We start from the raw sequence: 27,750 nt of genomic DNA on the forward strand, positions 1-27,750 counted from the left end.
TTCTTCCCCAGGAGTCAGACTAATGTAGTTAAAGCTAACACACTGCATTCAGATATAAAATGTAGTATATGAAGGCTAGGTTGCCGCTAAAGAGAACTGACCTGTGACAAAGCTAAGGAAAGGACATAAACCTTTTCAGAATTACAAATGAGATTGCAGATGGCTGACTCAGACAAGCAAATGATTGCGGCTGATCGAGAGATACGGGATCATGTTTTTCAGGAAAGCATTTTAAAGGTGTACGTATGACAAAAGGGTTAAATAGGGATCAGGTGTTGAAAGTTTAAAGTTTAAAGAAATTTAAGTTTTCAAATACATATAAAAATGCAAGGAGCATTAAGATTTGGAGATGACATGATAGCTTCTTCTTCAGTCCATGTGATCCCTTTCTTCTAGAATTCAAAAATCCAAGGTGTATGAAATTATTGAGGCTGAAAGAACTTGGTCATGTATAGAATATAGGGAAGACTGAGTCAAAGGAGGAGAAAATATTTCAGAAATTTGACCTACAATGATAGGCAGTGGGGCAATATTTATTGATCAGGGAAGATATGACCTTGGAGGGGGAAAAAGGCAAACTAATCTGGGTAGAAATTAGTAATAAAGGTAAATTGAAAATTGCTATCAATCACCAGCTCAAGGGAGAACAGCGAGAGAACTGCTCAAGAAAATAAGAGGGCTGCAGCAACAAGGTAAAAGTAGTAAGGATTTCAAAGATGTAATTGCCAGTTGGCTTTTTAAAGATCTCTCTGCAGTCACAACTTATGAATAGCTCCAGCTGTGACTTGGGTCACTCTGGGGAGGGGGCTCTCCCTCCACAAAGGTGCTCTGACAGCTGTGGCCAATTTTTAATTGCAGACATTTTATAAACTCTGAGAGGCACCTCCATCTTGAGATGCCCTCTCTCCTATCTGCATCAGCAGTGCCCACTTCTAATGGTGGAGCTGCTGCTCTCTTAGTGCTGGAGGGACTCCCATTGGTTCCCTAGCCTCAGGCACCCTCCTGCCGATCTTTATTGGGCAGCGAGTGCGCACCCTGGCCACGATTGGCGATCCCTTCAAAAATCACTTTGGGCATCTGACGCCAACACGATGGGGGGTTGGGACCTGGAAATTCTCCAGGCTTCAGGGTCCTGACCCCAGGACAAAAATCTGAACCGTGTGTGCAGTAATTATGAGGCATATGACTAGATAGCTCCTTTAAACGGTCAATAGGATGTTAAAAATCAGATGTTAAATGACTCCTTTAAATCAGTCTGTGAATTCCAAACTCAATTTTCTTAACCATCTCACAACTGAAAAAACAAGTTAAAGGCCAACATTGGGAGGTGTAAAAGTGTTAACCCTGGTCAGTTTTCACAGAATAACAGTGGCATACGAATTCTATTTTAATCAGTATCAGGCAGTTTGAGTAAGAGAAATGTCCTTTTCGAATTCAATCTTCCTGCTCAGTTGACCAAGAAGTGGGATTGTTCCACTTTTGAGGGGATAGGTTGGGTGTAATGCCAACTTGAGGTTGGAAATTAGGGAAGTGAAAAATAAATTAAAACTAAAAATTGACTTCTGAGGCAAAATACGTTGGAATTCCATGGGCAGAATTTTCTGCCTGTCGGGCGGGCGGGCCCGACCCAATCTCCAGCGGGCGGTGAGCTGATCCCTGCTGGAGAAGCAGGCCCTGCCGCCATTTTACGTGGGCGGGCCAATTAAGGCCCGCCCAGCGTGATGTCCGGCGGGAAGCGCTATGCGCTCCCTGTGTGGGCGGGGAGGATTCCCCAAAAGCGAGAGTGCACTCTTTCGCGCATGCGCACAAAAGAGTGCACATCTCCCTGCCTCAGGGAGATCACTGACACTTTTAAAAATATTAAAAATAGAAAAGAAAAAATTCCTTAACATGTCCCCCTCATGTAGGCATGAGATGGGACATGTTCATAATTTACATCATAAGTTTATTAAACTTTTTAAAACCCTACATGAAACCTCATCCAGCCACTGGATGAGGTTTCATGTTTTTTCTATTCCCCACCTGGGCTCCTGGCCTGCCCACCAACCTTAAGGTTGGACGGGCAGGTCCTTTAATTGTATAATTGATCCTGTCAATGGCCTCAATTGGCCACTGATAGGTCAGCGGGCCTGCAGCTGATTTTGCTGCACCTCCGCCTTCCTGAATATTTAAATGGGGCAGGATGACGTTGGGGGGAACCCCCGACATCATCCCGCATCATTTTACGCGTTGGCGAGCGGGCCCCACCTCCTGCTCGCCGACAGCAAAATTCTGCCCCATGAAACTAAAAGATAGGGTCAAATTTTTAACATGTGACCTGCTAGGAGTGGGAGGGTTAGTAAGTCATGGGAGCCCAGAATTGGGGCTTCCTGTATATGCTTTTCAGTTTTAACTCCACAGCTTTGTGTAGACTTAGCCAATTGGATTCTACCCACTACCTCCCTACCCCTGACTGAGAAAGCCATGTCTTCTTCATTTGAGCAGGGGGCCATTCGCTGAACAACTTGCCATGTTTGTGTGGTGGATAAGGGAGTTGGGGGGGAAAAGACTGAAGGACTGAGGGTTGCAACCGAGTCTGGACTGAGGGATGTGGGAAGGAGATGGTGGTGGGATTGGAGACCTTGGTGTGAGATAAATCTAAGGTCTCGGGTTGGGAGCATTGGAAGAGGAGAAGGTTCAGGGGTCTGGGGGAGGCATGGGAGCCCTGGGGGAGGCTTGGTGGGGGAGGATCAAAGGCCTCATGGTTGGTGGGGTGGGGTATTGTTTGGAGGTTCCATGGTGGGGTATGGTCTCGGGAGAGGGTTGTTGGGGGTTGCCTGGGTCAGGAGTTATATGTGAAAGCACTCACCTCCTGCCTCTGCCAAGTACTCGCCTCTAAGAAGCTGCTGGGTTTCCTGATGCTCAGAAAACCCAGCTGACCAGAGCTTAAGTTGAAAAATAGAATGACAGGTGAGGTTTAAATCTTCATTTATCATATTTGAAGTTCCAATCTGCTCTCTTTGAAGCAGTTTGGCTGCCTGCCCACCTTTTGGCCTCAGTTACAGCTAGAAGTGAGCGGGCTAGAGGCAGGTTTGGTTAGGAAACAGCTTTTTCTGACTTTAACCGCTCTCCCAACTTGCCATTCCAACACGACCAATACCCGCCTATTTATTTGGGTTAATTTTCCACCCATAGGTTCAGACTTGAAATTCCCCACATTCTGTGTTTCCAGGCTGAACTGTGGAATTAAGTGTTTTAGAGCACAAGTAAAGCAGATTTCATACAAAGAATGAGAAACTGGGACCCCAGCCACAAAAGTTCACCAGCTATAGAATATTAGCCGAATTTGGGAGTTGATCTCCAAACCATCTTCACAATTAAGGAAGATATTTGGGAAGGTGCTGGGAGGGAGAAATGAAAAAAAAACAAAAGGAAATTACAAAAGAATCTTCCCACTCTAGTTGCTTAATTCCTTTTAAAATGGACATTGGACACTAGATTTTCCAATTGGCACTGTTTTAACCTATTCCAAGGAAGAGGTTATTGCTGCCATTAAAATAACACCAATATGGAAATCCAGTCTCGTGGTTTCAGTAAAAAAATCTAATTTTCAGAGCCCATAGCACAATATTCAATTACCATATATTGGTCCTAGCTATGCATGTCAATGCTTTATTTTGAATAGATTTAAGCAGTGCCATTTGGGGGAACAAAATGAGAATGCAACATCAATGCCAAATGGAGACTAAGCTATTAGACTGCATGATGTTTTACAATTTCATTGTGCCAGATACAGTGAGAATTATGTAACTTTGAAAAGAATGTTCTCAGGATGTACGTGGCACTGGCAAGACTGCATCACTGCCCACTGCTAGCTGCCTTGAGAAGGTATTGATCAGCATTTTACTTGAACTGCTGTAATCCTTTTGGTGATGGTGCTCCCAAATTGGTGTTAGGTAGGGAATTCCAGATTACTGTTCCAATGACAATGAAGGAATACTCATTTTTGTTATTGCAATGAATTTTTGGAAAAATCTCAAGGGCAGCAATAAATGCTGGTCTTGATAGTAACACCCATATCCTGAGAATTAATTAAAAAAAAACTAATTATACATCTCATTTAACATCAGGCAGGAAGAATGCTAGCGAAAGCAACAATTAAAATAATATTTTAACAGAAGTTATAACATATAGATGGCATGCATTTTTAAAATGCAGGAACTAAGCAATGTGCTTGCAATATTCCCAATGGGGAAACGAGTGAACTAATAGTTGAAGGAAAAGTGTTTAATTTTTAAATAAGAAGTGTAAAGGAGAGCTCAAACAAGGAAGACTGGCATCTGAACAGCAAAGAAGCAAATTTATAACCAAACAGAATGGGCAAAATGGCTATGTAAATAAAGGCACATTAGATTAAAATTAAAAAGTTACATATACATATATATGAATAAATATGTGGTTTTGTTGCCTTGATTAATTTATAACTGATTTGTTAAAACTTTCCGAAACTTTTTTTTTGACTGCCCTATTTTTAAAACCAACACAACCCATTTCAGACTTGCCAACAACTTGCCTTAAAATATAATCCAAAGATACAAAACTTCTTTTTTAATGCCAAAATCATTATATTGATTTTTAGCACTGAATTAGGTTTCATAATGTTATCAGATTTGATGGAGCCTTTCTGCTAATATTGTGTAAGGCGTTGATAGTTACTTATATGGTAATAAAACATTTGAAGACTAAGCTTAGGCCCCTCAATCAGACTGATTTACATTTCTTTATTCAGCTTACCTTTCACATCCTCATCTTCAATGGTGGTGTTGGTACTTTCTGAGGATTCCTAAGAGGAAAGCAAGATACCATTTTATGAAGAGTCTGAGTTTATGTGCATGCAGGCTTTGAAGAATAAGCCCATACCAAATGCAAAGCTTGAAGTGGAGAACACAGATGCAAAAAGCAAGAGATGCAGGTAACATTTAAAACTTAGCTTCCCTTATAGAATTCAATGGCTTTACAAGTGCCAGATTGTTATTCAAAAGAGTTTTATTTACATTTAGAAATTTCTTCAGATGATTGCCACAATAAACAGCCTAAACCCTTTTCTTAAATGAATCTGGAAACTAAGATCAGTTTGTTTTGAGACAAAGACGATTTTCAGTAAGAAAACTCATTTTAAAAGTAAACCTGGTTCATGAATTACTCCTATGATACTACAGACTGTGACAGTACAACTGGTTAAAAATTTTAAAATAAGGAAGCAGTTTATAGATCTGAAACAGGTACAGCAATACCCAAAAGTGACCTGGAATCAGTATGGTATAGTGAAACAATGTCAAGTTGCTTCCAATAGGTACTGCCCTGTTCCTAGAGGGCTATGGCAGTTTCTGAGAGAGGTTGCATAATGAAACAAAATGAGAGCTGACACATTTTTCATGCATTCACTTAAAAAAAAACATATACACGCAGTTAATTATTGTCTGTACAGTTTACGTCTTGTGGCCCATCAACACACTGACAAGCAGAAGGGAAGCTATCTATATTTGCATGACAAAAAATTTTATTCCACTATTACATGACAAACCATCCAGAGGATGTGCAACAACCATGAAACATGCAATTACTGACAAAAGAAAACATCAACAAATTCTTGATTGTTGTCTGAAAGTAATAAACATGAGTTGTCATAACTTAACACTTTAGCTCGAATGTAACTGAGCAGTACCAAATGAACTATTAACAGGCATTTAGTGGCTATTATAAAATTGAGGAAGCTTTTAAAACTAACATTTTGTAGGAGTAGATGTACCACAATGGTGGTTAAAGCTATTCACAATTTTCTTGAATCATGTCAGTTAATCAGGTATAGTTGTCAAAACTGTCACAATTATGATAGTTTTGCACTATAGATAGACGATAAAAAACAGCACATAGGCACTTCATATTGTGCCTGATACCTTTTAAATTAGTTATCTTAAAAATTAGTTTAATTCATAGCAAATGGACCAGCAAAACTGAAATACAGATTTTGTCCTCTGCATAATTCTCCATCAGCAAAATACATTAAAATCTTAATTGCGAAGGAAAGCAACCTCAGTTAAGTGTGCAGTTCAATTCATATTACTTTGCGACTCAGTTCAAGTGAATAACCACTAAATGTCTTCTTAACAATGAAAAAGAAATTTTAAAAATTACAAAGCGCATCTGCATGATTTTGGAATAGGAGAATGGCGAGGTATTGTTTTCAAGCAGTACTTATACAATGCAACATGTCCTGTGGATAAGGCCATTTCACACACTGACATTGAATGCATGGACCATTAGCTCCCAGGCAAAATGACTGTAACCTTCCAACAGCCAACAAGTTACCTCTGTTCTTTAGCTCATGCAACCATACAACACAGATGAAGATGACTATACTGCATGCTTGTGTACACCTGCAGGTTCACCAAGATGAAGTGAGTAGAACACACACAGAGAAGACTAAAAGCTTACTGAACAGCCATGCATTCCTCTCCCCAACCAAAAACAGAAAATCAAACTGCAAGTAGAAAAAAAGGACAAGCTAAACAGCTTTGCAAAACCCAAGATGTCGAATGCTCCAGCTGTATATTCTATATTTTCTTCAAAGGATATTCTATGTTTCAAAACTAAAATTGTCACAGATTGAATCCCTAATTTAACAGATCTTTTGCTATGTCTGTTTATGAAACAGGTTCTGCAATGCTTAAACCAGTGAGCAGATCTTGGAATACCTTATTTCCATCAGCAGGATTGTGGATTACAGTAGTTTGGGGCTCCTGAGCAAGATAAAAGAAAACTCTCATTGGTCAAAGTTATCTTAGTCATCAAAATGTGCAAGAGCCAACTACAAGAATGGTGAGGCTAAAGCAATATTATTACTGCCATGTGGAAAAAAAATCATAAACACATTTAAAAAAAAAACAAAAACAAGAATGGGTTTCTACTGCTACCAGCAGTTCCTGCCTGAGCATCCTGCAGGAAAGGCCTAATTACCTACAGTAGCGGCATGCAGTTTCTTAAATTGTCTAGCATCATTTCTGTTAGCTCCCTGAAGTCAACGACTTGTGCTGTTAAATTTAGAGCAGCCTCTCTTTTGGTACTGTAGCTGACATCAGTGGAGGAGCTAAAAGTATCATGCGGGAAGGCAGTGCCCTGCCACTACAACATGCAAACAGTAACAACCATGTTCAGTGTCACGATAAACAACTGTAAATATGCTGTTTTACACTGGATTTTCCCACATAACAGAACAGAGGTATGTACTGATAATCACATGGTACCTCAGAAAGCAAAAGAAAAATGAAAAAAAAACAAATAGGAAGAGGAATCAGGTATACCAGCGCTGGGGTAAGTATGGGTTCTTTTGGGCTGGTTACTACGTTGGCTTTGTTGTTTATCTGTAGATAAGTTAAAAATAGAAAATATATAAGCCTCAAAAGTAACATTTCCACTGTATATTGGACCACCCTGAAACCAACTTCAAACGAACATCCGTTGGAAAGTAATGTGGGCTGTTTACAATCTTCCTAAGATTTTACTTCTAACTTCCATTGACCGTATGAAGTTATATAAAATTACAGAAGAAAAAATGTATTTGGTTACACATTTAATTCGGTTGACAAGGAGTACAAGAATTAGGAAGAATATTACATTAAGTTTGAAAGACATTGTACGTGTAAAAAGTAATAGCAGCACAAATATACAAAATTATCAGATATTCCAAACACATCACATATATATATGTCATTCCAATTCAGCTCAGGTCATCATTGTAGTATATTAAAGAATATTTATGTTTATGCTGCATTCTTTTCCCCCTCCTAACCTAGTGGTAGCATAAAGTTTTAGTGCTGAGAAGAGAACATTGACATTTTACAACCTTTCAAATTAATATTGCCTCTCCACAGTTAAGTTTTGGACAAAACAGATCATTTCCACATATACGAACTGTCATATCTTGACAGTAGATGTGAGAAATAACATCACTTTAATAAAAAAGGGACAGCGCATAACCAGGCACTTAACATCTTAACTGGAAGCCCTGGCGATCTCTTGGATGGCGGGAGGAGGATGGGGAGTGGGTCACACTGCCACTCACCATTTCCTTTCAAAATATCCATTACCTCTACAACTTTTCTGAGGGCAGCATTTTCCGGTCACTGAGCGGGGGCAGGGCCCCTCACGGACGCGTAAAATGACGCGGGGTGACGTCAGGCATGCGTCCCGACGTCACCCCGTGTCATTCAGATTTTCAGTTCGGCGGGCGCGCAGCTGAGTCAGCTGCATGCCCACTGAACTGTCAAAGGCCTATTAAGGCCATTAAAAAAGTAATTAAAATGATTAATGGACCTGCCTGTCCAACCTTAAGGTCGGAGGGCAGGCGAAGAGCCTAGGCGGCCTTCTGAAAAAGCATGAATGGGCGGGATGAGGTTGCATGAGGGATTTAAAATGTTCAGAAAATGTTTAAATAAAAGTTACGGACATGTCCCAGCTCGTGTGGCAGTGTTGCATAAGGGGACATGTCAGGAACATTTTTTCTTACCTTTAATAAATTTTTAGAAGTTCTACCGATCTCCCTAAGGCAGCACTTTGCCTCAGGGAGGTCTGTGCGTTCTTCCGCACGCATGCGCGAAAGAGCGCACAGACTTGCTCAGGGAATCCCCCTGCCTGCCTGCACATGGAGCGCATAATGCTTCCGGGCGGATGTCACGCCAGGCGGGCCTTAGTTGGTCTGCCCTCATAAAATGACGGCTTAGGAACCCGCCCGCTCCTGCACAATCGCCCTGTCAGGGGTGGGGGGGGGTGGGGGAGAGAGAATGCTGCCCTTAATTTTATTGACATTCTACCTCTCATCTACTCAGTTTTGCTCATCAACTCTCTAGCAATTCTTTCTTGTAAATCCAGGGTTTAATAGGTTCGATTACTCAGCAGCTACCAATTGAAAGGTGTGCATCCACACAGAACAGCAGTGCAGTATCAATAAAGTAATCTATCTGCGCTGAAACTTGTTCATAGAAAAAAACCAAAAGCTCAAAATTTGCATTTTAATCCATCCGTAAAATCTGACAAAAACTAAACGGGTAGGGAAGGGGGAGAGAGGAGGGTGGAAGAATAAGGAAAATTATCAACTTAAGAACTGCAGAAACTCAAAAAAAAATCTAAAAATGGATCCACACACAGATAAAAGGTTTTTAAAACCTGTCTGATGTTAATTTGGCCTTGCTTTAGTCAATTTTGTGAATAGTATATAAGGCATTCTGAAACATTTCCATTAAATTTAAACATGTACTGCTCAGTCATCAAATAATGTTTTAGAGAGATGGATAAAGAGATCACAGGTTTTCTCCTGTATTTTTCAGAAAAGGGATTTTGCATCAAATAGAAGAGATTATTTTTTACATGGGCTTTTACAGTTCAGGCTAAATGAATACATGTATTTCAATAACATGACTAACTTAAAACGTTGAAAATCAGGACCAATTGCGTAGTTTATATCTGAAGAAAAATTCCAAAAGTGACGATTAGTTTTTTTTCTAAAATCCATTTACTAGATACGTTTATCAAATTAATTTGTTGATTAAATGGTACTCAGGAAATAACACTCAACAATAGAAATAACTGAAATAAAGTTCACGATTTCAGCAGTCAGCAGCAGTGCAGATATGTCAGATTTTTTATAGTTAAAAAAAGATTATGTCAAACTGGTATTGCATAAAAAGCATAAATTATTGGTGTAAATCAAGGTTCAATGTTTTTGCGCACTATCAACATTTGAAAAAAATCAAATCTTTCTTGTTAACTGTGCTTGGATTGATAATGGACTACAATTTGTGCAAAAAATAAGCTGCTCTCCAGGGACTGAAATTGGGAAAAGTCCACAACCATGTAGATTGTCTATGGACTTTTGGAAAAAGTAGGTTTAATTTCCAAATGTCCTTTACACATTCCATACTTGTGCTTGTACTGCATTGCGCAGTCTGAAATGTGCTTTGCGCACTGAAGGAAAATTATGCATTTACTTGCTATACAAGGAACAGAATCAGAACTCAGTGATCACATATTGTTTTAGTGCTTTGGCAGGGATTGCCTGCATGCAGAGGATTACTTCAAATATTACTGAAAGTAATTTCCTTTGCTCTAGCATACAGCAACATTTTAAATATTAACGGGGCAGTTTGGAATATATTCTTCTGTTTTGACCTCCAAGTATGTGCCGGATAAATGAAATATTAACTTGTATCTACAATCTTCTTCAAATATTCCCAGAAAATACTTCCATCTGCTCATAACTGAACTAATTGAAAATCCAAACAACTACCCAATTTAATTAAAAGGAGATGCAGTGTCATAACTATGTAAAAATCATTGTTTTTTTTATCACTTTGCTTCTTTGAATTATTCTACTTTGAAGGGTCTCTATTCTGGAGGTAAACTCCCTTAAGAAGCAATTTAAATTATCTATAGAAGGGTGCAAATCATTAAGAGATTGCTTTTATTTTTAGATCTCTATAAATTGACAACAGCTTAAAGCACATTTCAGACTGCGCAATGCACTACAAGCACAAGTATGGAATGTGTAAAGGACATTTGGAAATTAAGCCTACTTTTTCCGGAAGTCCATAGACAATCTACATGGTTGTGGACTTTTCCCAATTTCAGTCCCCAGAGAGCTGTTTTTTTTGGACAAATAAACATTCTTATGGTAAGGCAATTAAATATTTCCTCTCTTTGTTAATGCACTGGTAGGAAACTCCTAGATCACAGTTCACCAATATTACAAGCTTAAATTATTCAGCTTAAAATGCTGCATTCTGTCAATGAGATTGTCATAGTCCTAGCGGGATTCAAACTATAGTACTCTACAGAATGACTACCTAATTCTTCCTTACCATCTTCAATTCTACAAAAGATGATGTTGTACTGGTCTTCTAAAAATTACACAAAAATCTGAAGAAAAAGCTACTTGACCATCAAGAAATCTGAAGAAAAAGCTACTTGGCCACCAAGTTCATTCCACTGCCACAACATAATCTACCCTACAGTGGCCACTGAATTACTCTTTGCATTTAGTTTATCAGTTGTGTCTTCTAGCCTTGTAGGATTTATGTAAATAAGATGTTTGTATCAACAGTTTGAATATCTCTGAAATTTTAAAGACTGAATAGTTTCCCTTTCAATGGAGACACTGACAAAAATTAAAATACCACAAAAATATATATTCATGACAAAATAAGACAAGTGAGAAGGAATTTAAGGCTGAAACTGCCAAAAACATTTGTGGTGCAGGTCAACTCTTAGAATGATACGAAACAGAAAACCATTCAACCCATTGTGCAAAATCATTTATTAATATTGTTCTGTGCACATGTGCACCATTTCAGCTAAGTATCCGCCAAGGAATCTATCCTTACTGAGGCCTGGATGTTTAAGAAAGAATTGACTAGAGAGTTAATGAATAAAATTGAAGTGGAGAACAGTAGAAACCTAATCAGTTTAAGAAAACTGGCTAAGAAATAAATGCTTGGAAAGGAAATGAATATTACAGTGGGCCGATCAAATTTTTATCCAATCTCCTTTTTGAAAGTTACTATTGAATCTACTTCCACCACCCTTTCAGGCAATGCGTTCTAGATCATCATAACTTGCTGCACAAATATTTTCCACTCATGTCACCTCCAGTTGTAATGCCAATTACCTTAAATGAGTGACCTTTGATCACCTAACCATCTGTTTCTACTTACTTACTCTCTCAAAATCATTCATGTGTTTCTGCTCAAAGGAGAACAACTCCAGTTTCTTCACTATCTCCACATAACTGAAATCTTTATCCCTGGTACTATTCCACTAAATCTCTTCTCCACCCTCTCCAAGGCCATGACATCCTGTTGGAATGCATCAGGCCTCTGTAAAAGGGAAGGGGGGTAGGGGTTGTCAAAACTGACATCACATTATTATTTAAGGTGAACTTAAAAAATTACAAACTGCAGTGGAGAGGATGAGAATTTCCAATAAAACCAGAAGCCATTTGAGGCTATGAAAGCATGTGCACCCTTTGAGGGCACTATGAGTTAAGATAGTATATAGTTCGATACTTATACAACGAAGGAAATGAAGTGGTGGCCATTGGCAGAAATGATCAAGAATATGGAAGAACAGTAAACAACAAAGCAAGATTGCGTCAAAGGGATCTTAATCCTTACTAAGCTTCAGGAGATTGTGACACAAAGGAAGTCTACTGTCATATTCTGACATCAGATGGATGTGATTGCCAATCTACAGTCTTATGGATTTCAACTGACTGGAAAAATGGCCTGGGAATCAATTTTTGGACAAGTAAAATATAAAGTTTTTTTCAATTCTGTCTTGCCTCTAAAATGAAGGCTGAAAGTCAGAAGATTTATAAGGTAGTTTTATGAATATTGTAAAATAAATTAAGTTAGACTAGGTAAAAATAAAACATTAGCTAAAATGGAACCAATAGGATAAAATCAGGAAAGGGAAGGCAAGGAAAGCAGAAGTATTTAAACATACTAGTTATCTTGTGATACTGCATACAAGGAGTCAAGGCTAAGGGCCGGATTTTTGCGGAGTCAGGAAGACTCCACATTCCTTAAAAAATGGTGGGCGGAATGGATGCTGAAGTCCCACCCCCCCCTTTCCTACAAATCCAATTTTTGTGTGTTTGGCGGGGGGGGGGGAGGGGGTGATTCACACTGGAGGGAAACCTGAACTCAGCAGGGCCATTTGTTCTCAGTCCTGAGTTCAAACAGATCTCATTTTGGCGACTGCAAGAGCCTTAAACTGTAGTGTGGGAGTCATGAATTGATGGAATAGATATAAATGCTCTTGAAGGATGGACAAGGCCTGTCTAACAGTCATGATCTGAAGTTTTTTTAATTTCCCTGCTCTTTAAAAACTTTAAAAACCATGCTGCAGCTGTCAGTGAGAGTTAAAATCCACTCTCTGCTGGACTGCTTTGATTGACAGGCGTAGGCTAGAATAGTGCTCTTTGCTGACATTTCTCCAAGGACTATCATTATAAGTGGCTGGGTGAGTTTAAAAGGTTACTTATATTTCAGCAGGGGTTCGGAGTTCAGTTTAGTTGACAATTTAAAGAGTCTATTCAAGGATTAATTGTCTTTGATGTGGGGTCTGAATATAAGTTTGTTTTTATAAGAGATTAACCACTTGAGATTTAGAAGTTTTGAATGTGTTCTATGAATGGGAGTCTTTCCAGTATCAAGTGTGGAGTGAAAGCTGTATTAGATTGTCAGAAGTATTTTTTCATCTCCACGTGACTCCTGAGGTCTGCCCATGTTGGATATTGGGTGAGTGGCTATGGACATGGCATGGAAAGTATGAGGGGCTATGGAGGTCTTGAGTTGGCATGGAGGATATGAGAGGCCAGGGGTTTGGGGGCATGAGTTGGCATGGAGGGTATGAAGGGCGGGTGGGAGGCATGAGTTGGAATGAAGGTATGGAGGGCCATGGGGGGGTGGGGGGTGGTGTGGAGTAAGGACTTTGGGCCTAACAATTTGTAAAACAACTGGGGCAAAGTCCCAGAGAACTGAGGCAGTCCTTTGAACCGCCTTGGTACTTGTCTGCCCCAGTTGCTGCGCATGCTCTGCTTCCGGGGCTGGACTCTATTCTGTATGCACTGCACCGCCCCCCGCCCCCCCCACTCCACCCCGGAGCGAAAATTGTGTGCACCAGGGCACTTTTACTGAGGTGGGTCTGACAAGTTGGCAAATTTCCCAACTCAGGCTTCCCACCTCAGTAGCCAAAATATGGCCCCAAGTTTAGGTCAAGGAAAGTTGGGGCAAATGGGAAACAAGAGGAAAGAAAGAGGAAGGGAAAAACAATCACCAAGCTGGGTATTTATAGGCTAACCTTTTTGATGTCTGGAGATGGTTTGCAGTGGGGGTTGTGGTCTGCCAAAGTGGGGGGGGTGGGATGGGGGAGGGGAGAGAGAAGGGATCTGGACCAATGAGCTCTAGATAATCCTGAATAAGATAGCTAGGTTGACCAGCAACAGGTATTGCTAAATTTCACCGAAGGGTCACAAAACCTTGGGCAGGATCTTCCAGTTGGTGAGCAGGGGCGGGGCCTGCTCATCAACGCGTAAAATGATGTGGGATGACGTTGGGTGGAACTCCTGATGCCACCTCGTGCCATTTTCATTTTCAGGTCGGCGGGGGCGCAGCCGAGTCAGCTGTGCGCCCGCCAACCTGTCAACAGCCTATCGAGGTCATTGAGAAACAAATTAAAGTCATTAATGGACCTGCACGTCCAACCTTAAGGTTGGCGGGCAGGCCAGGGGCCCTGGCGGGCTTTGGAAAAAGCATTTAACCTCATCCACGGGTGGGATGACGTTTCATGAGGGCATTTAAATTTTAATAAAGGTTTCAATTAAAGTTATGGACATATCCCAACTCATGTGACACATGAGGGGACATGTCAGGGAAATTTTTCTATCATTTGTATTGAAAATTTTAATTCCGAGCCGATCTCCCTACGGCAGCACTTAGCCTGAGGGCATGCGCTAAGGAGTGCACTCCCGGCTGAGGGAATCCCTTCCCTGCCTGCACAGGGAGCACTTAGCGCTTTTGAGCAGACGTCATGCTGGGTGTGCCTTAATTGGCCCGCCCACGTAAAATGGTGGTGCGCCCCTGATCGGGGGCACGCCCACCTGCGCCCGCTCCAGCACTTCCCACCCCCCCGACGGGGTGAAAATTTTTCCCCTTGTTTCTTATCAAGCTGCACTCAGGTTCACTGCGTTTCAGTAAGCAGGAAGTGTTTCTATGGAGATTGTGCACACTGCATCAAGCAAATGGAACTCATGTAGAATTTGCAATATTTTGGTTGGGGATTTGTCTATGTCACACATGTAGCTAATAAAAGAATGAGAGCACTATTTGCAAGAATGAGGCCGCGAGTTTCATGGACATGTACAGATAGATTAAATCATTTGTAAAGCATATCGATTAATGGGAAGCCAAGATCATGGAAATGTCCTGCTGACGAGCTGGAGAGAGGTGAGCTGAAAGCTTCAGATGGACCTTCCAGGATTTTCTCTATTATTTTAACTACACTTACCTTATTTCTATCCTATTCAGTACTCTTCAGCTTTAAGTTTAAAAAAAAATTGTCTCTTATATACAATCCACCATTCCATTGTCCCACCATTCATTTTAAAGATGAACCTATTCTGAGTGACAAATATCAAATCCACCAGATGGTCAGCTCAACTTTCAGAATGTTTTTACATCATCAAACCAATACTGCTCCTCTAGGACCAACTCTCATTTGTGATGCAAACAGCTCAGATGTGACTGGAAAAGATAACCTGTCTGCAGCATTCTTCAAGTTAATACCTACAATATCTCATTCTTCATTCACCTATAAGCTCTTTTGCTTTTAGTTTGCATAGTTTTTTTTAAAAATCTAGTTGGTTAATCTCTCAGATAAACAGTTAAAAAGAAACATACTCAAAATAAAAATCCAAACAGTTAGTTAAGTAACTAAAGTAAATTGCTGTATTAGATTAAGAAAAGAAACAAGCAGAGAAAAATGGTTAATAACAATACCAAGAGGCTATGCATGAAAAACAATTACCTGCTGTGGTAGCATAGGAAAGGAAAATGAAGTCCCTAGGAACAGTAATATAAAGTACTTCATTTCAATAAAATCCAACGTTTTATTAAGGTTAAAATATAATGTGAAATCTTGTTTCTCCATCCTTTTGAGGTGGCATCTTTGCATTAAAGGTATTTTTTGAAGGTGTAAATCCCTCTACACTTTTTTCCAGATCATGTGCTGACTGCAGTCAAGTGGGTAGTCATGGGATCTGTTCTGGTTCCTCCATTCTTAGGTTCCAGGCTTTTTGGTAGCAGAAGATTGGCTTTCCTTCTAATTTTACCTTTGGAAATGTGGCTAGCGTTCACCTTTACACAACAGTGAGTGTAGTAGACTGAACCCATGTCCTACCACTCTATTGCACTGCATGTGATATTCCCAACACACTGTGCTACAACAGGAACCAGTATATTTAATCATGCAGTCAGTTCTTGAAGATTGCAGGCATGCTCTGATCTATTTATAAATCCTCACAACATTTGATAGATGTGCTGCTGTACAGAAATTTATTATGACCTGCCTCAAAACCATTGACATTGATAGAAGTGTAAGCTTCAAAAACCTTAAGAGTGAAAGTGAGGTATGATATTCAATTTATTTTTTTTAATGTTGCATGCAAGTTTTTTAGTTTGACTAAATTCTTTATGTATACGTCTCAGCAACATAAATTCAATCATCTATTAAAATTTTAATTAAACAATTAAGCTTTTTTAATACGTGCAATTGTATGCAGCTTGTTACTTCTTAAATCAGTTTTAGGGCATCACTGGAGGAGTTACCATTTCTTTATGCCACCTGCAGATTTACAATTCCTTTATTTAGAAATCAACAATGTGGCTAATTCTATGATACAAATCAAAAAACATATTGTATTTCCTGGTCCACAAACATTCCAGAAACCTTAAGAGATCAAATCATGAATTGAAGGTCAGCTTCTTCAGGTTCATACATTTTCTATATTGGTGCTTGATGTCCAGGATTAAAAGTCCCAAGATTACATGAAGATGTGACACATGAACCACATTTTACAGTAAGCTATTAACAGTTATCACCACATGAACATTCTTGCAATTATATGCAATGGGTAAATAATAACTTTAATAAAGTATTATTAGTAATTTATTAGTACACCCCAAAACAGAATTAACAGCTTGGTCCACAATTATTTTGTAACAGAGCCTCAATCAAATAGAAGCCGTCTCTTTGTTTAACTGCAAGGGTTAAGAACACAATTAAAAGAAATGCAGCACGTATTTCAAAGCATCGAGTGTCTCTTGGAATCTCAATGTTTGTCAAAGGAAGGGATGGGTAAGAAAAGAACAAAAATATCAAGAATGCTTTTTAAACCCTCTACAGCATCAAATTCTTTCACAGTTATAAAATAAATTCCCTTTTGGATTTGGGGTGATTTTACTGAGTTATATATTTCTCAAATCAGATGCGTTTTCATTTGCAGTCTTAGCAAGGTAGGGCAAATTCAAGTCAGACATATGCCAAGCGTATTTGTGTCTTAAAATGCAATTGAAAATGAAAAATATAAAATGCACCATTTTCACAAAATAATATAAAAAACCCAAGAAAAACACATCTGTCAGACAAAAATCCTCACCATCATCTGAACACTCGAACTGGACTTCCTTTTCTGACCAATCAAAGAGAAAGAAAAAGAAGATAATTTTGATAGTTTAAAGAAAGGATTTCTTCAGAAGCTGTCTTGTGCTGCAGTAAAAATATCTGGAAACAAAAAGAAACAATTCCACATATGGAGGGCAAAAATAAAATGCGAAGAAAAGATAGATTTTCCCCAAATTAGTAGTGGAGAAGAAAAAAAAAGCTGAACTAACTTGGCAGAAACCAGAATAGTTAAAATTAAGGCAACATAAACAAGATATAAAGGTTATAGTAGCTATCAAATAATACAAAAGTCTTTATAAAAATGTATATTCGAAGATGTCAATGGTATGAGATTACATATGGCACAACGGGATGACAGAGTTGGAAAGTGAAACGCTAAACATTAATTTGTTTATTTTGAATGCTGGGACAAAGATTTTTTATGGGCATAACCAAGTACGCCTAAGCATAGAGATATATACATAATTTTGTGGACAGATATGAAGAAGCAAGCAACTGATGTTAATTTTCTGAAAAAGGTTCTGTAGCATATGACGCACTAACTAAATTAATACACTGAGTCATAGACAAAGCATGGATTTGGTACCTAGTCTTATTACACAGGGTTTGGTCATTGTTATTATTGTAACGTTGTATCAGGTTGGTCTCACTGATGACGATGCAATTAACGTAACTAGTTATGATGTTGTTATGACTACCTTAATAAGTCATGGTAGTCTAATCCAGATCCAGCCATTTCACTCTTTGGCCTTTCCAATAGAAAATGCACTTTTTTGATGCAAGAAAGGACCCACAGACCGGTCTGTCCTCCTTCCTTCCAGCAAAAATTGCTGAATAAATTTGGCCTTTCACAAGTAAAGTCAGGTGTAAATACCAGATAGAAAGAGAGTTTTAATCTGGAACCCTAGTTGTGAGTCCACTGATCAAACACTGGACGGTTCAAAGCAACATTTTGATATAAATTACTTTAAAAAAAATTTTGGGAAAAATATCATTTTCTATCTTAGAAATTGAAATATCTGATGGGCAAAACAATGTTTTAACAAAAGATTTAAATTATTGCATATTTGATATTGTGTTTAAATTCATCCACTGATGTTGTGTTTAATTTTTCTTCTCAAACTGACGAAAAATTAGAGGGAGGAATTCAATAGCTTTATTTGAAAAGTTTTAAATTATATGTTTCTTTCTTTTAAAAGAAAAGGAACCATGAGTGTATGTGTAAGCAAAACAGAGCAAGGGTAATGAATGAACAGAGATGCACTTTGAAAACAAGCTATATGCTGTAGTTTTTGATAAATGTTTGAACTATTAACCACTTTTTACCCAGTAGAAACATGAATTGTGTGCATTTGTAATACTATTATGAATGATGTGTATTTCAAAATTATTTAAGTACAAACTGGATGATCAATTGGAGTAGGCTTTCAAACTAGTATAAGTAGAAGCTATTAATTTTTATACATTAAAAAGTTGATCAGGTGAGAAATAGAGAGGATGGCAATGGGGAGCTGGAATTCTGGGTGCAAATCAATTTGCTGTTTTTCTCCCCACTAGTCAAAATTCCAGTTGGGGGTTGGGGTTATTGGTCGTGGTGCGGGGGTTGGGGGGGCTTTCTTGCAACTTGCAATTTCCTAACATCAAAGATCAAAGAGCTGAGACCGGTTGAATGACACACCCCACCAGAAACTCTACTGATAAATACCGCACAACAAATAAACTGCCATTTAAAAAGAAAAGCCTCTTTGGATAGAGCAGTGAGACCATTGTTAAAAGGTTCAAAATGGGGTGAGAGAAGCTTCTGGAGTGGATCAAAAATGAGGGGCTGAATTTTGCCGTCGTGCGGCTGAAATAGGGAACAAATGAACTAAATCCAGGAAAATGTAGATAGATTGGAAATTTGGTCAATCATACATTGCAAGCAAATGATATTGGACAAGAGGAGTATAACATTGAAAATACAATATAAATGAGAGGACAGGACACAGCATAGGAGCGGGATCTAAAGGTGTCGGTAAGGCCATCAATGCAGCACAAGAAGACAACGTCTTGAGAAGAGAGCCCCCAATAATGCTGATCACCGTAATATAGTGGGGTATTCTAGCTTTGAAGTGGATACAGAGCAGCTTTCTAAAGGGGGATAGAGCTTTGAGTTATAAGAGACAAAGGAGGCTTAGAAAAGGGAGCCCTGATTAAAGTTCCTAAGATTCTAAAGGGTATAAATAAATTGAACACGAATAAATTGTTTGACATAATCATAACACTGTGAATTAGGGAGCACGGGCAGAGTTTTGAAGAGATAGTTTAGATTTATCTACTTCATGGGAAGAATTTTCTCCCCATCGGCGGGGCTGAGTGGGCGCAGCTGGGTGCACAGCCAATCGCTGCCTGCGATTGGCTGCGTGCTGCCATTTTACATGGGCGGGCCATTTAAGGCCTGCCCAGCGTGACGCGCACCCGGAAGCACTGAGCGCTCCCTGTGCGGGTGGGGGGAGTAGGCTGAGTCAGGGCCTGCGCGCCGAAACAGTGCAGAAATCTTCGAGGTCAGAGCTGCCTCAGGGAGGTTAGTTTGATTATCAAAAATTTTAGTAAAGGGAAAAAAACATTTTTAAGACATGTCCCCTCATGTGACAATGTCACATGAGCTGAGGCATATCAATGAACTTTAACAAAAATTTTTATTCAATTTATAAACACTTCATGAAACCTCATCCCGCCCGTGGATGAGGTTTCATGATAAATGCAAAGGCTGCCTGGGCTCTTCGCCTGCCCACCAACCTTAAGGTTGGACGGGCAGCTCCGCTAATTATCTTAGTTAGTTTTTAAATGGCCTTAATAGGTCTTTGAGCGCACAGCCGACTCCGCCAAACTGAAAATCGGAATGATGCGCGGTGGTGTCGGGACACACGCCTGACATTACTGCGCATCATTTTACACGTTGGCGAGCGGGACCCACCCCCGCACGCCGACCCAAAGATTCTGGCCCATATAGTCGATCATAAATATGTGGTCAAGATTGACATAGGTGATAGTGAAGGTGGACTGAGTCAGCAAATTCAAGAGGGAACTGGCTAGTTTTTTTGTGAAAAACATGCCAACATAACTATATACAGGAGTGGCAATTGGGGATGCATTTTAGTTTCCTGGAACTTGTTTGATTGCCTTTGGGCATCGGCGAGCATTTTTCCCTTATCTGGTCTACGGGCAGGATTTTGCCCTTGGCGGGGGTGGGTGGGAAGCCGCCTGCGATTGGCTCTACACTGCAATTTCACGCTGGCCAATTAAGGCCCACTCAGCGTGGAACACAAGCAACAGTGCTCAGTGCCGCCTGTGCGGGCCGGGGGAGGAGGGTGAGTGGGCCTAGCACGATCTTCGCGCATGCGCATGAAAGAACACTTCAATCTCCCTGAGGCACGGAGCCTTAGGGAGATGAAGTGCTGTTTAAAAAGGAAATAAAGTTGTCAGAAAATATGTCTCCTCATGTGACTCTATCACATGAGCTGGGACATGTTTATAATTCAAAAATAAAATTTTGTTTGCTTTAGGAAACCTCATCCCACCCATGGATGAGGTTTCCTAAAAAATGTAAAGGCTGCTTGGCCGTTTCGCCTGCCCGCCAACTGTTAGGTTGGACAGGCAGCGTAAATTTGAATTTAATTAGCTTTTTAATGGCCTTAATAGGCCTTTTAATTGTTGGCAGGTGCACAGCCAACTCTGGCACACGCCCACCGAACGAAATATCGCGAGACTGCGCAATGACGTCGGCACGCTCGCCCGACGTCATCACGCTTCATTTTACGCTCAGGCATGTGTCCGCACGCCGGGCGTAATATTCTGCCCTAAGTTTTTTTTGTTTTTCCTAGCGATTGCCTAGCTAGTGGATGGGGTGGGGTTTGGTTAAGAAGTCCTTACCTATCATCATTTATGCAATGCTTTCCCCTATGGGCTACAGTGGTTCAAGAAAGAGTGGGGGAAAGGAGTCATGGCACACTTAAGTTTCACCATAACAGCACAAGGAAGGTTCAAAGGCGTAGCTGGTCCTTTCCTGCCTTTCATTTCCTTATGTCATTAAAAAAGATAGCATAACTTATAAATCCTGGGACCAGCCAGATGGGCCACTATTATGTTTCTTCTTGTCCTCTGCATTCCTTGGTGATTATGACTCCAGTGCAATTTCTACATCTTGTTAATTGATGACTTGATAAGGCAGCTGAAAAGATACATTTGGTCAGTAACCACCATTCGTGACAAGGACAAAATGCAAGATCTTGTTATGGTGTTATGGTGAAACTATGGTGAATCTTCATTAACTTACCAAGGACACTAATACCAAAATTGACTCAACTCTTCAGCATTACTCTGAAATAAGCTCTAAAAACTTTGAATATTTGCAAATCCTCTAAAGCCTAGCCTCACATACTCAAACTTTCGGTGTAAGATTACGATCCCATCAGTTTGATGAAGATCACAAGATAATACAACATCCTGATCTGAAACTTATTGGCATTGATTACATCAGTAGCTGTGATTTCAAAATACCACCTGAGCAACTAGCTCAATTTTAGCTGCCTCAGTAAAAAATATCAGCACATGTGAGTGGAAAGTTGGAAGCTCTGTGCATATACACAGGGAATGATGATCTTCAACAAGAGAGAGTGTAACCAACTCCCCATGACATTCAATGACATTACCATTGTCAAACCCCTCACCATTATCACCACTGACTAGAAAGTTAACTAGACCATCCACATAAATACTGTAACTATAAGAGTTACCACCTAAGGCAAATGTCACGAGTGTGATGGAATACTCTCCACTTGCCTGGATGAGTACAACTCCAACAACACTCAAGAAACTCAACACCATCCAGGAGAAAGCTCATGTGATTAGCACCCAATTTATCACCTTAAACATTCACCCCTTCTAAAGTTGGTGCAATGAGAGTACAGTGTGCACCATCTACAAAATCAACAATTGAATCTACAATTCACCCAAGGGTTCTTCGACAGCACCTCCACTGCCTAGATGGACAAGGGAAGTAGGTGCATGGGGCCACCACCTCCAAGTTTCTCACCAAGTCACACACCACCCTAACTTGGATCTATATTGTCATCCCTTCATCATCACTAGGGGCTACATCTTCCAGTCAGCGAGCAGGGAGGTGGGGCCTGCTCACCGACGCGTAAAATGACGCAGGGTGACGTTGGGTGGGCGTCTCGATGTCACCTCGCGTCATTTACATTCTCAGATCGGTGGGCGCGCAGCCGAGTTGGCTGCGTGCCCGCTGACCTGTCAACAGCCTATTAGTGCCATTAAAAAAGTAATTGAAAGCATTAATGGACATGCCCGTCTAACCTTAAGGAGGGTGGGCAGGCCAGGAGCCCAGGCGGGCTTCTGAAAAAACATGAAACCTCATCCACGGGCAGGATGAGGTTTCCTGAGGGATTTAAAACTTTCAGAATATTTTAAAATAGAAGTTATGGACATGTCCCAACTCATGTGACACTGTCACATGAGGGAACATGGCAACTGAAATTTTTTCTCATCTTTATTTAGTGTTTCAAACCTGAGCCGATCTCCCTGAGGCAGCACTTTGCCTCAGGGAGATCTGTGTGCTCTTTGGCGCGCATGTGCGAAAGAGCGCACCCCTGGCACAGGGAAGCCCCCCCCGCCCGCATAGGGAGCGCATAGCATTTCCTGGCGGATGTCAGGCTATGCGGGCCTTAATTCCTGATCGGGAACCCGCCCGCCTGCACATCCCACCACCCCCCCACCCCCGACAGGGGGGAAGTGTTGCCCTAGGTTAGAATTCTAGAACTCCTTATCTATCACTATTTAGGCAATACTTTCCCCTATGGATTGCAGCCACCACCACCTCCTCAGGTCAATTAGGGATTGGAAATAAATTCATATCGAATGAATGAATAATTTGAAAAAAAGAAACAAGAAAAAAATTATAGCACCAAGAACTCGTCCCTACTGGCCATTGTGTCAAAGCTAATTTAAACAAATGAATGAGAAACTCTGACAACATCTGATTCAATATTTGGTCAATTCATGACTGACTGGCAGTCAACTTTATGAACTAAAAGTAGAAGCTCTGGCAATGCTCATCACCATGTTCACATAGGGAATGACTTATTGAACTTGTTGAGAAGCGAACCTCTTATTACCAATGAACTAGATATACAACTTTCTCATGACTCGTGCATGTCTGTCTCATCCTAATACTGAGAGAGTTTGTTTAGGAAGTGATGTTTGTTCTTCTCTCATATGATCTTATGGATGCCATTCAAAGTAATGTTCCTTCCTCTTTGTTAACTATACATTCGGGAGGCATGTATTATCTGAGTCATCACAAGCCGAAAAGAGACTATGCAGACATTATTTTACACCTTACTGCCAAAGGGATTAAGTCAATTCCTCAAGAAATGTTGAAAAGAAATCCATCTCTTATTTCTATCCAAAGCAGATGCAAAATGTTGCAGGTCTTTCAGAAAAATTGATTGCAATAGCACATAATATGTCACAACTCAAGACAAGCTTCACATTTATGCCAAAGAAATGAATTACTGCTGCTGCACCTCGATGTTCTCTATAACTTCAGAGGCTGATCAAAACACCAGTGGCAGCATGCGGATAGAGCTTTCTGACAAAGAGCTATATCCATTTTACTCAAAGGTTTATAATAGACCTAATTGAAAGTATACATTATATCGGTATCCCAGTATAACCTGTTCTAAATTTCTCTGCTCCAAACAACCACACGGGTCAATTGTCATGTCTCAAGTTGCACCCCGATATGCCCCCTATTGCTAAAAGAGTGGAATAATTAAATAAGAAATTATTAATTTGAATGTACACTCATGACCAAGAATTTGTGACTTTTAGGACATCATGTTTTCTGCATGTTAAATCGAAGCGCAAAATAGATACTGCACAATTTGTAAAAATACTTGTAGGAAAACTATCTTGTACAGAGTCATTATGAGTGGACTATCATACGATTAGGATGCACTGTTTTCATGTGGATGCCTGATATACTTTATTTGTCATCAAAACCAAGAAAGCACTTCTGCATAGAGAAACTGCAACTATTTTTCCATAGATAACCATTTAAAATTGTTGTGGGGTTTGAAGTACAAAATGTCACCTGGATTTAAAATCAACTTTGGATTTGAAACCAGCATGCTGTACCTATCTAACTTCCTTTGCAGCATTATTCAATTAGCCTCAATTTTGCTGACAGTGCATTAGACATACTGCATTCGACTGGCACTCCTGTGCATATACTTGTAAAGAGTTAGACTGAGCTGTTAACTATTGGCAGCATTTTCCCGTCGGCGAGCAGGGGGGCAGGGCCCGCTTGCTAACGCGTAAAATGACGCGTGATGACCTTAGGCGGGCGTCCCGATGTCATTCAGATTCTCAGTTAGGCGGGCACGCAGCTGAGTCAGCTGCACGCCTGCCAAACTGTCAAAGGCCTATTAAAAGATAATTAAAATAATTAACAGAGCTGCCCTGCCCAACCTTAAGGTTGGAGGGCAGGCAAAGAGCCCACGGGCGAGATGAGGTTTCATGAAGGGTTTATTATTTAAATAAAAATTTTTGAAATAAATAATGGACATGTCCCAGCTCATGTGACAGTTTCACAGAGCTGCCTCAGGGAGAATAATTTTATAATGTGAATTTTCAATAAAGAAGCTAAAAAATAATTTACACCTGTCCCCTCATGTGACAGCGTCACATGAACTAGGACATGTTTTTGAAATAGTTGAAAAATATTTATTAATGTCATAAACCCTTCATGGAGCCTCATCCCGCCCATGGATAAGGTTTCATGAAAAATGCGAAGGCCGCTTGGGCTCTTTGCCTACCTTTAAGGTTGGGCGGGCAGGCCTGTTAATATCTTTAATTGGTTCATTAATGGCCTTAACAGGCCTTTGACAGTTCGGCGGATGCGCAGCCGACTCTGGTGCACGCACGCTGAACGAAAGATAGGAATGACGTGTGGTGACATCACTGCGCATCATTTTACACGTCGACGTGCAGGGCCTGCCACCCCCCCTCCCCCCCAACACGCCGAACAGAAGATTCTGCCCCAGGTCTTTCTGTCCCTTAAGAATTGTACACCCTATTTTATACTGTCTCTCCTCTTCCAACCAAATTGTATAATTTCGCACATCTCTGCATTAAATTTCACCTTCCATATGTCTGCTCATTTCACCTGTCTATGTTCTCTTCAGGTCTAGTTTTATGTATTTTATAAAAACATATATTTGAGAGAATATGAAATGTTACAGAATCAGCAAATAAGATTTAATATATCATATCTTTTAATTTCATCCAGTCCAACTTCATCCTCTTTGCAACACCAAAACAACTCAAGCAAAGTTGCAAAACACATACTGTGTGAGGGCAACTATGTTGCATGACTCTTGCTCGCTCTTGCAGTGTTCAACTGACCATGCCATCTTCCTCTACTGTTCCTCCTCTGTCTAACTCTGTACCATTGCTCTTGCATGATTCTATCCTAAATTATCATAATATAGCCAGTGCATTTTCAACAATGGCATCTGTTACCTCTCGCACTTAGTCACTTACAGAGTTCCACAAAGCTCTCTCCTTAGTCTCTTTTCTTCCTCATCTACATGCTGTCCCCTTGTGACATGATCCATAAGCACCGAGTTAGCTTTTTCTGTCGCTCCAACACTTCCCTGAACTCCTTGACTTCCTTTGTGCTGTATGACTACTTGTCCACCATTAAATCCTGGATGAGTCACAACTTCCTACAGTTTAATACCGGGGAAATGGAAACCATCATTCGCATCTATACCAAAAGCTCCAATCGTTTTCTCATGCAAACCAATTGCAGTCTGTGTTTCTTTCAAACCCTAAACTGTGTTTTAAATTCCATAGCATAAGACTTCCTACTTCAATGTTTGCAGCATTGCCTTCCTATCTCACCCACTTTAAATATCATTTTGCTCAACGCTTTCCTTTGCTTGCTTAATTATAATAAAACTTGTCCAGAAATCTGTTATTTCCTGTGATGTGCCACGTTCCCTTCATAAGTCCTGTTCTTGTTGACTACATTGGCTTAGCCTACACCAATATATTAAAATTAAAATCTTGATCCTCATCTGTAAGTCTCTTCACAGCTTTGCCTATCCCTATCTCTGCTCTTCTGACTCTTAGCTTTTTTATGGATACTCTCCTCCCAGCACCTGTGACAGAGTCAGAGCCTACTCTGTGGAGCTGTCTCCCTAAACCCAATTTCTCTCCAACTTGAAAAATATTCCAAACCACGCCTTTTTGATCAAGCTGTAGGTTATTTTTTCCTTATATCTGTCTTCATGGCTTGATGTCTATTTTTGTAGACATGTTTTCAAAGATTTTTTTTTACATTAAAATGCAATATTTAAAAATATCATTTAAATGTAAGAGGAAACAGCAGAGGAATCGGATCGAGTGGAAAGCTCTTTCAGAGAGTTGGCATTGGTGCAACTGAATGAGTGGCCTCCTATGCTATAAAGTTCAACGATTCTGAGCTGTTAAAGCAACATCAGTGATAAAAGTGTGTTCCTCATATATTAAGAAATATTCTATTTATGTATCGATTTGGTTACATTTCTGCCACTGAAGTATAGGTAATTTCTGTACAAGCATAATTAAACTAAATTGACAGGACATACTCAAACACTATCTGAAACTAATACACCAGATTTGAGGGGGGAAGTCTGCAATGTAGATCCTGAGCTATTAATACAAGAATAAATTGAGCAAGTTAGAACTTAGTTCTGCTAATAACAGCTTATAATAAAAATGATGTAATAGTGATAACTCAACGCAATTTGTTATTTTGTTTGCTTCAAATTCAAAAATGTTTTTAGATCTTGACACTATCATCCCATTGTGTATAAGTAACATACAATAATAAAAAACTTTTTCCCAGTTAGATGTTTAAAAGCAAAGCAACTTAAATCTCTAATATAGATAACAGGAACCAAAGGCAGGATTTAAGCAACTTATCTGTAAAAAACACAAATTAGTAAAAACAAAAAATACAATTATGTCTTAAACTTTAGCAGAATTATTCCATAAATTGAGAAGAGAAACAAGTGAAAAATATTACATAAATCATGGTAAAATAAACAATTATTGGCTAATGCAGGGAGAAGCTTGACCAGTTGAAGCAGATGAAATGAAAGAGGAATTCTGGTGAGTACAGTTTATCAATGAGTAAAAGATTACTTACAGACATAATTAATTAATTCTCATACTGCATAAAGAGACTGCATAAATGTATTTGGACTTGTTATAAGAGTGAGCACAGACTTTATACGAAAATATAAGTAGTATTACTTCAAAAACATTGAAATATATTGTATAGTTAGACAAAATTAACAGGTGCATTTAGCAAATGTAACAAAGGTCAACTACCCAACTTCATGAAAAATATTTCTTTCACTTCAA

The 27,750-nt window shown here is 39.8% G+C and overlaps 1 protein-coding gene across 26 annotated transcripts in view; it reads right to left on the reverse strand.

Annotated features, from left to right (window-relative positions):
* Window positions 1-27,750, reverse strand: part of LOC144681317 (calcium/calmodulin-dependent protein kinase type II subunit delta) — a 331,255-nt gene that overhangs the window by 26,526 nt on the left and 276,979 nt on the right. For 8 of the 26 annotated variants that reach the window (XM_078543053.1, XM_078543061.1, XM_078543025.1 and 5 more), the window contains exon 14: window positions 4,774-4,822. In XM_078543053.1, coding sequence (XP_078399179.1) covers window positions 4,774-4,822 — 49 coding nt within the window. Of the gene's footprint in view, window positions 1-4,773; window positions 4,823-6,734; window positions 6,780-7,340; window positions 7,401-17,248; window positions 17,282-27,750 lie in introns of all 26 variants that reach the window. The other 18 variants (XM_078542962.1, XM_078542967.1, XM_078542935.1 and 15 more) reach the window with 4 other exon arrangements.

The sequence above is a fragment of the Cetorhinus maximus genome, chromosome 1, assembly GCF_964194155.1.
Source record: "Cetorhinus maximus chromosome 1, sCetMax3.hap1.1, whole genome shotgun sequence".
NCBI classification, from domain to species: domain Eukaryota; kingdom Metazoa; phylum Chordata; class Chondrichthyes; order Lamniformes; family Cetorhinidae; genus Cetorhinus; species Cetorhinus maximus.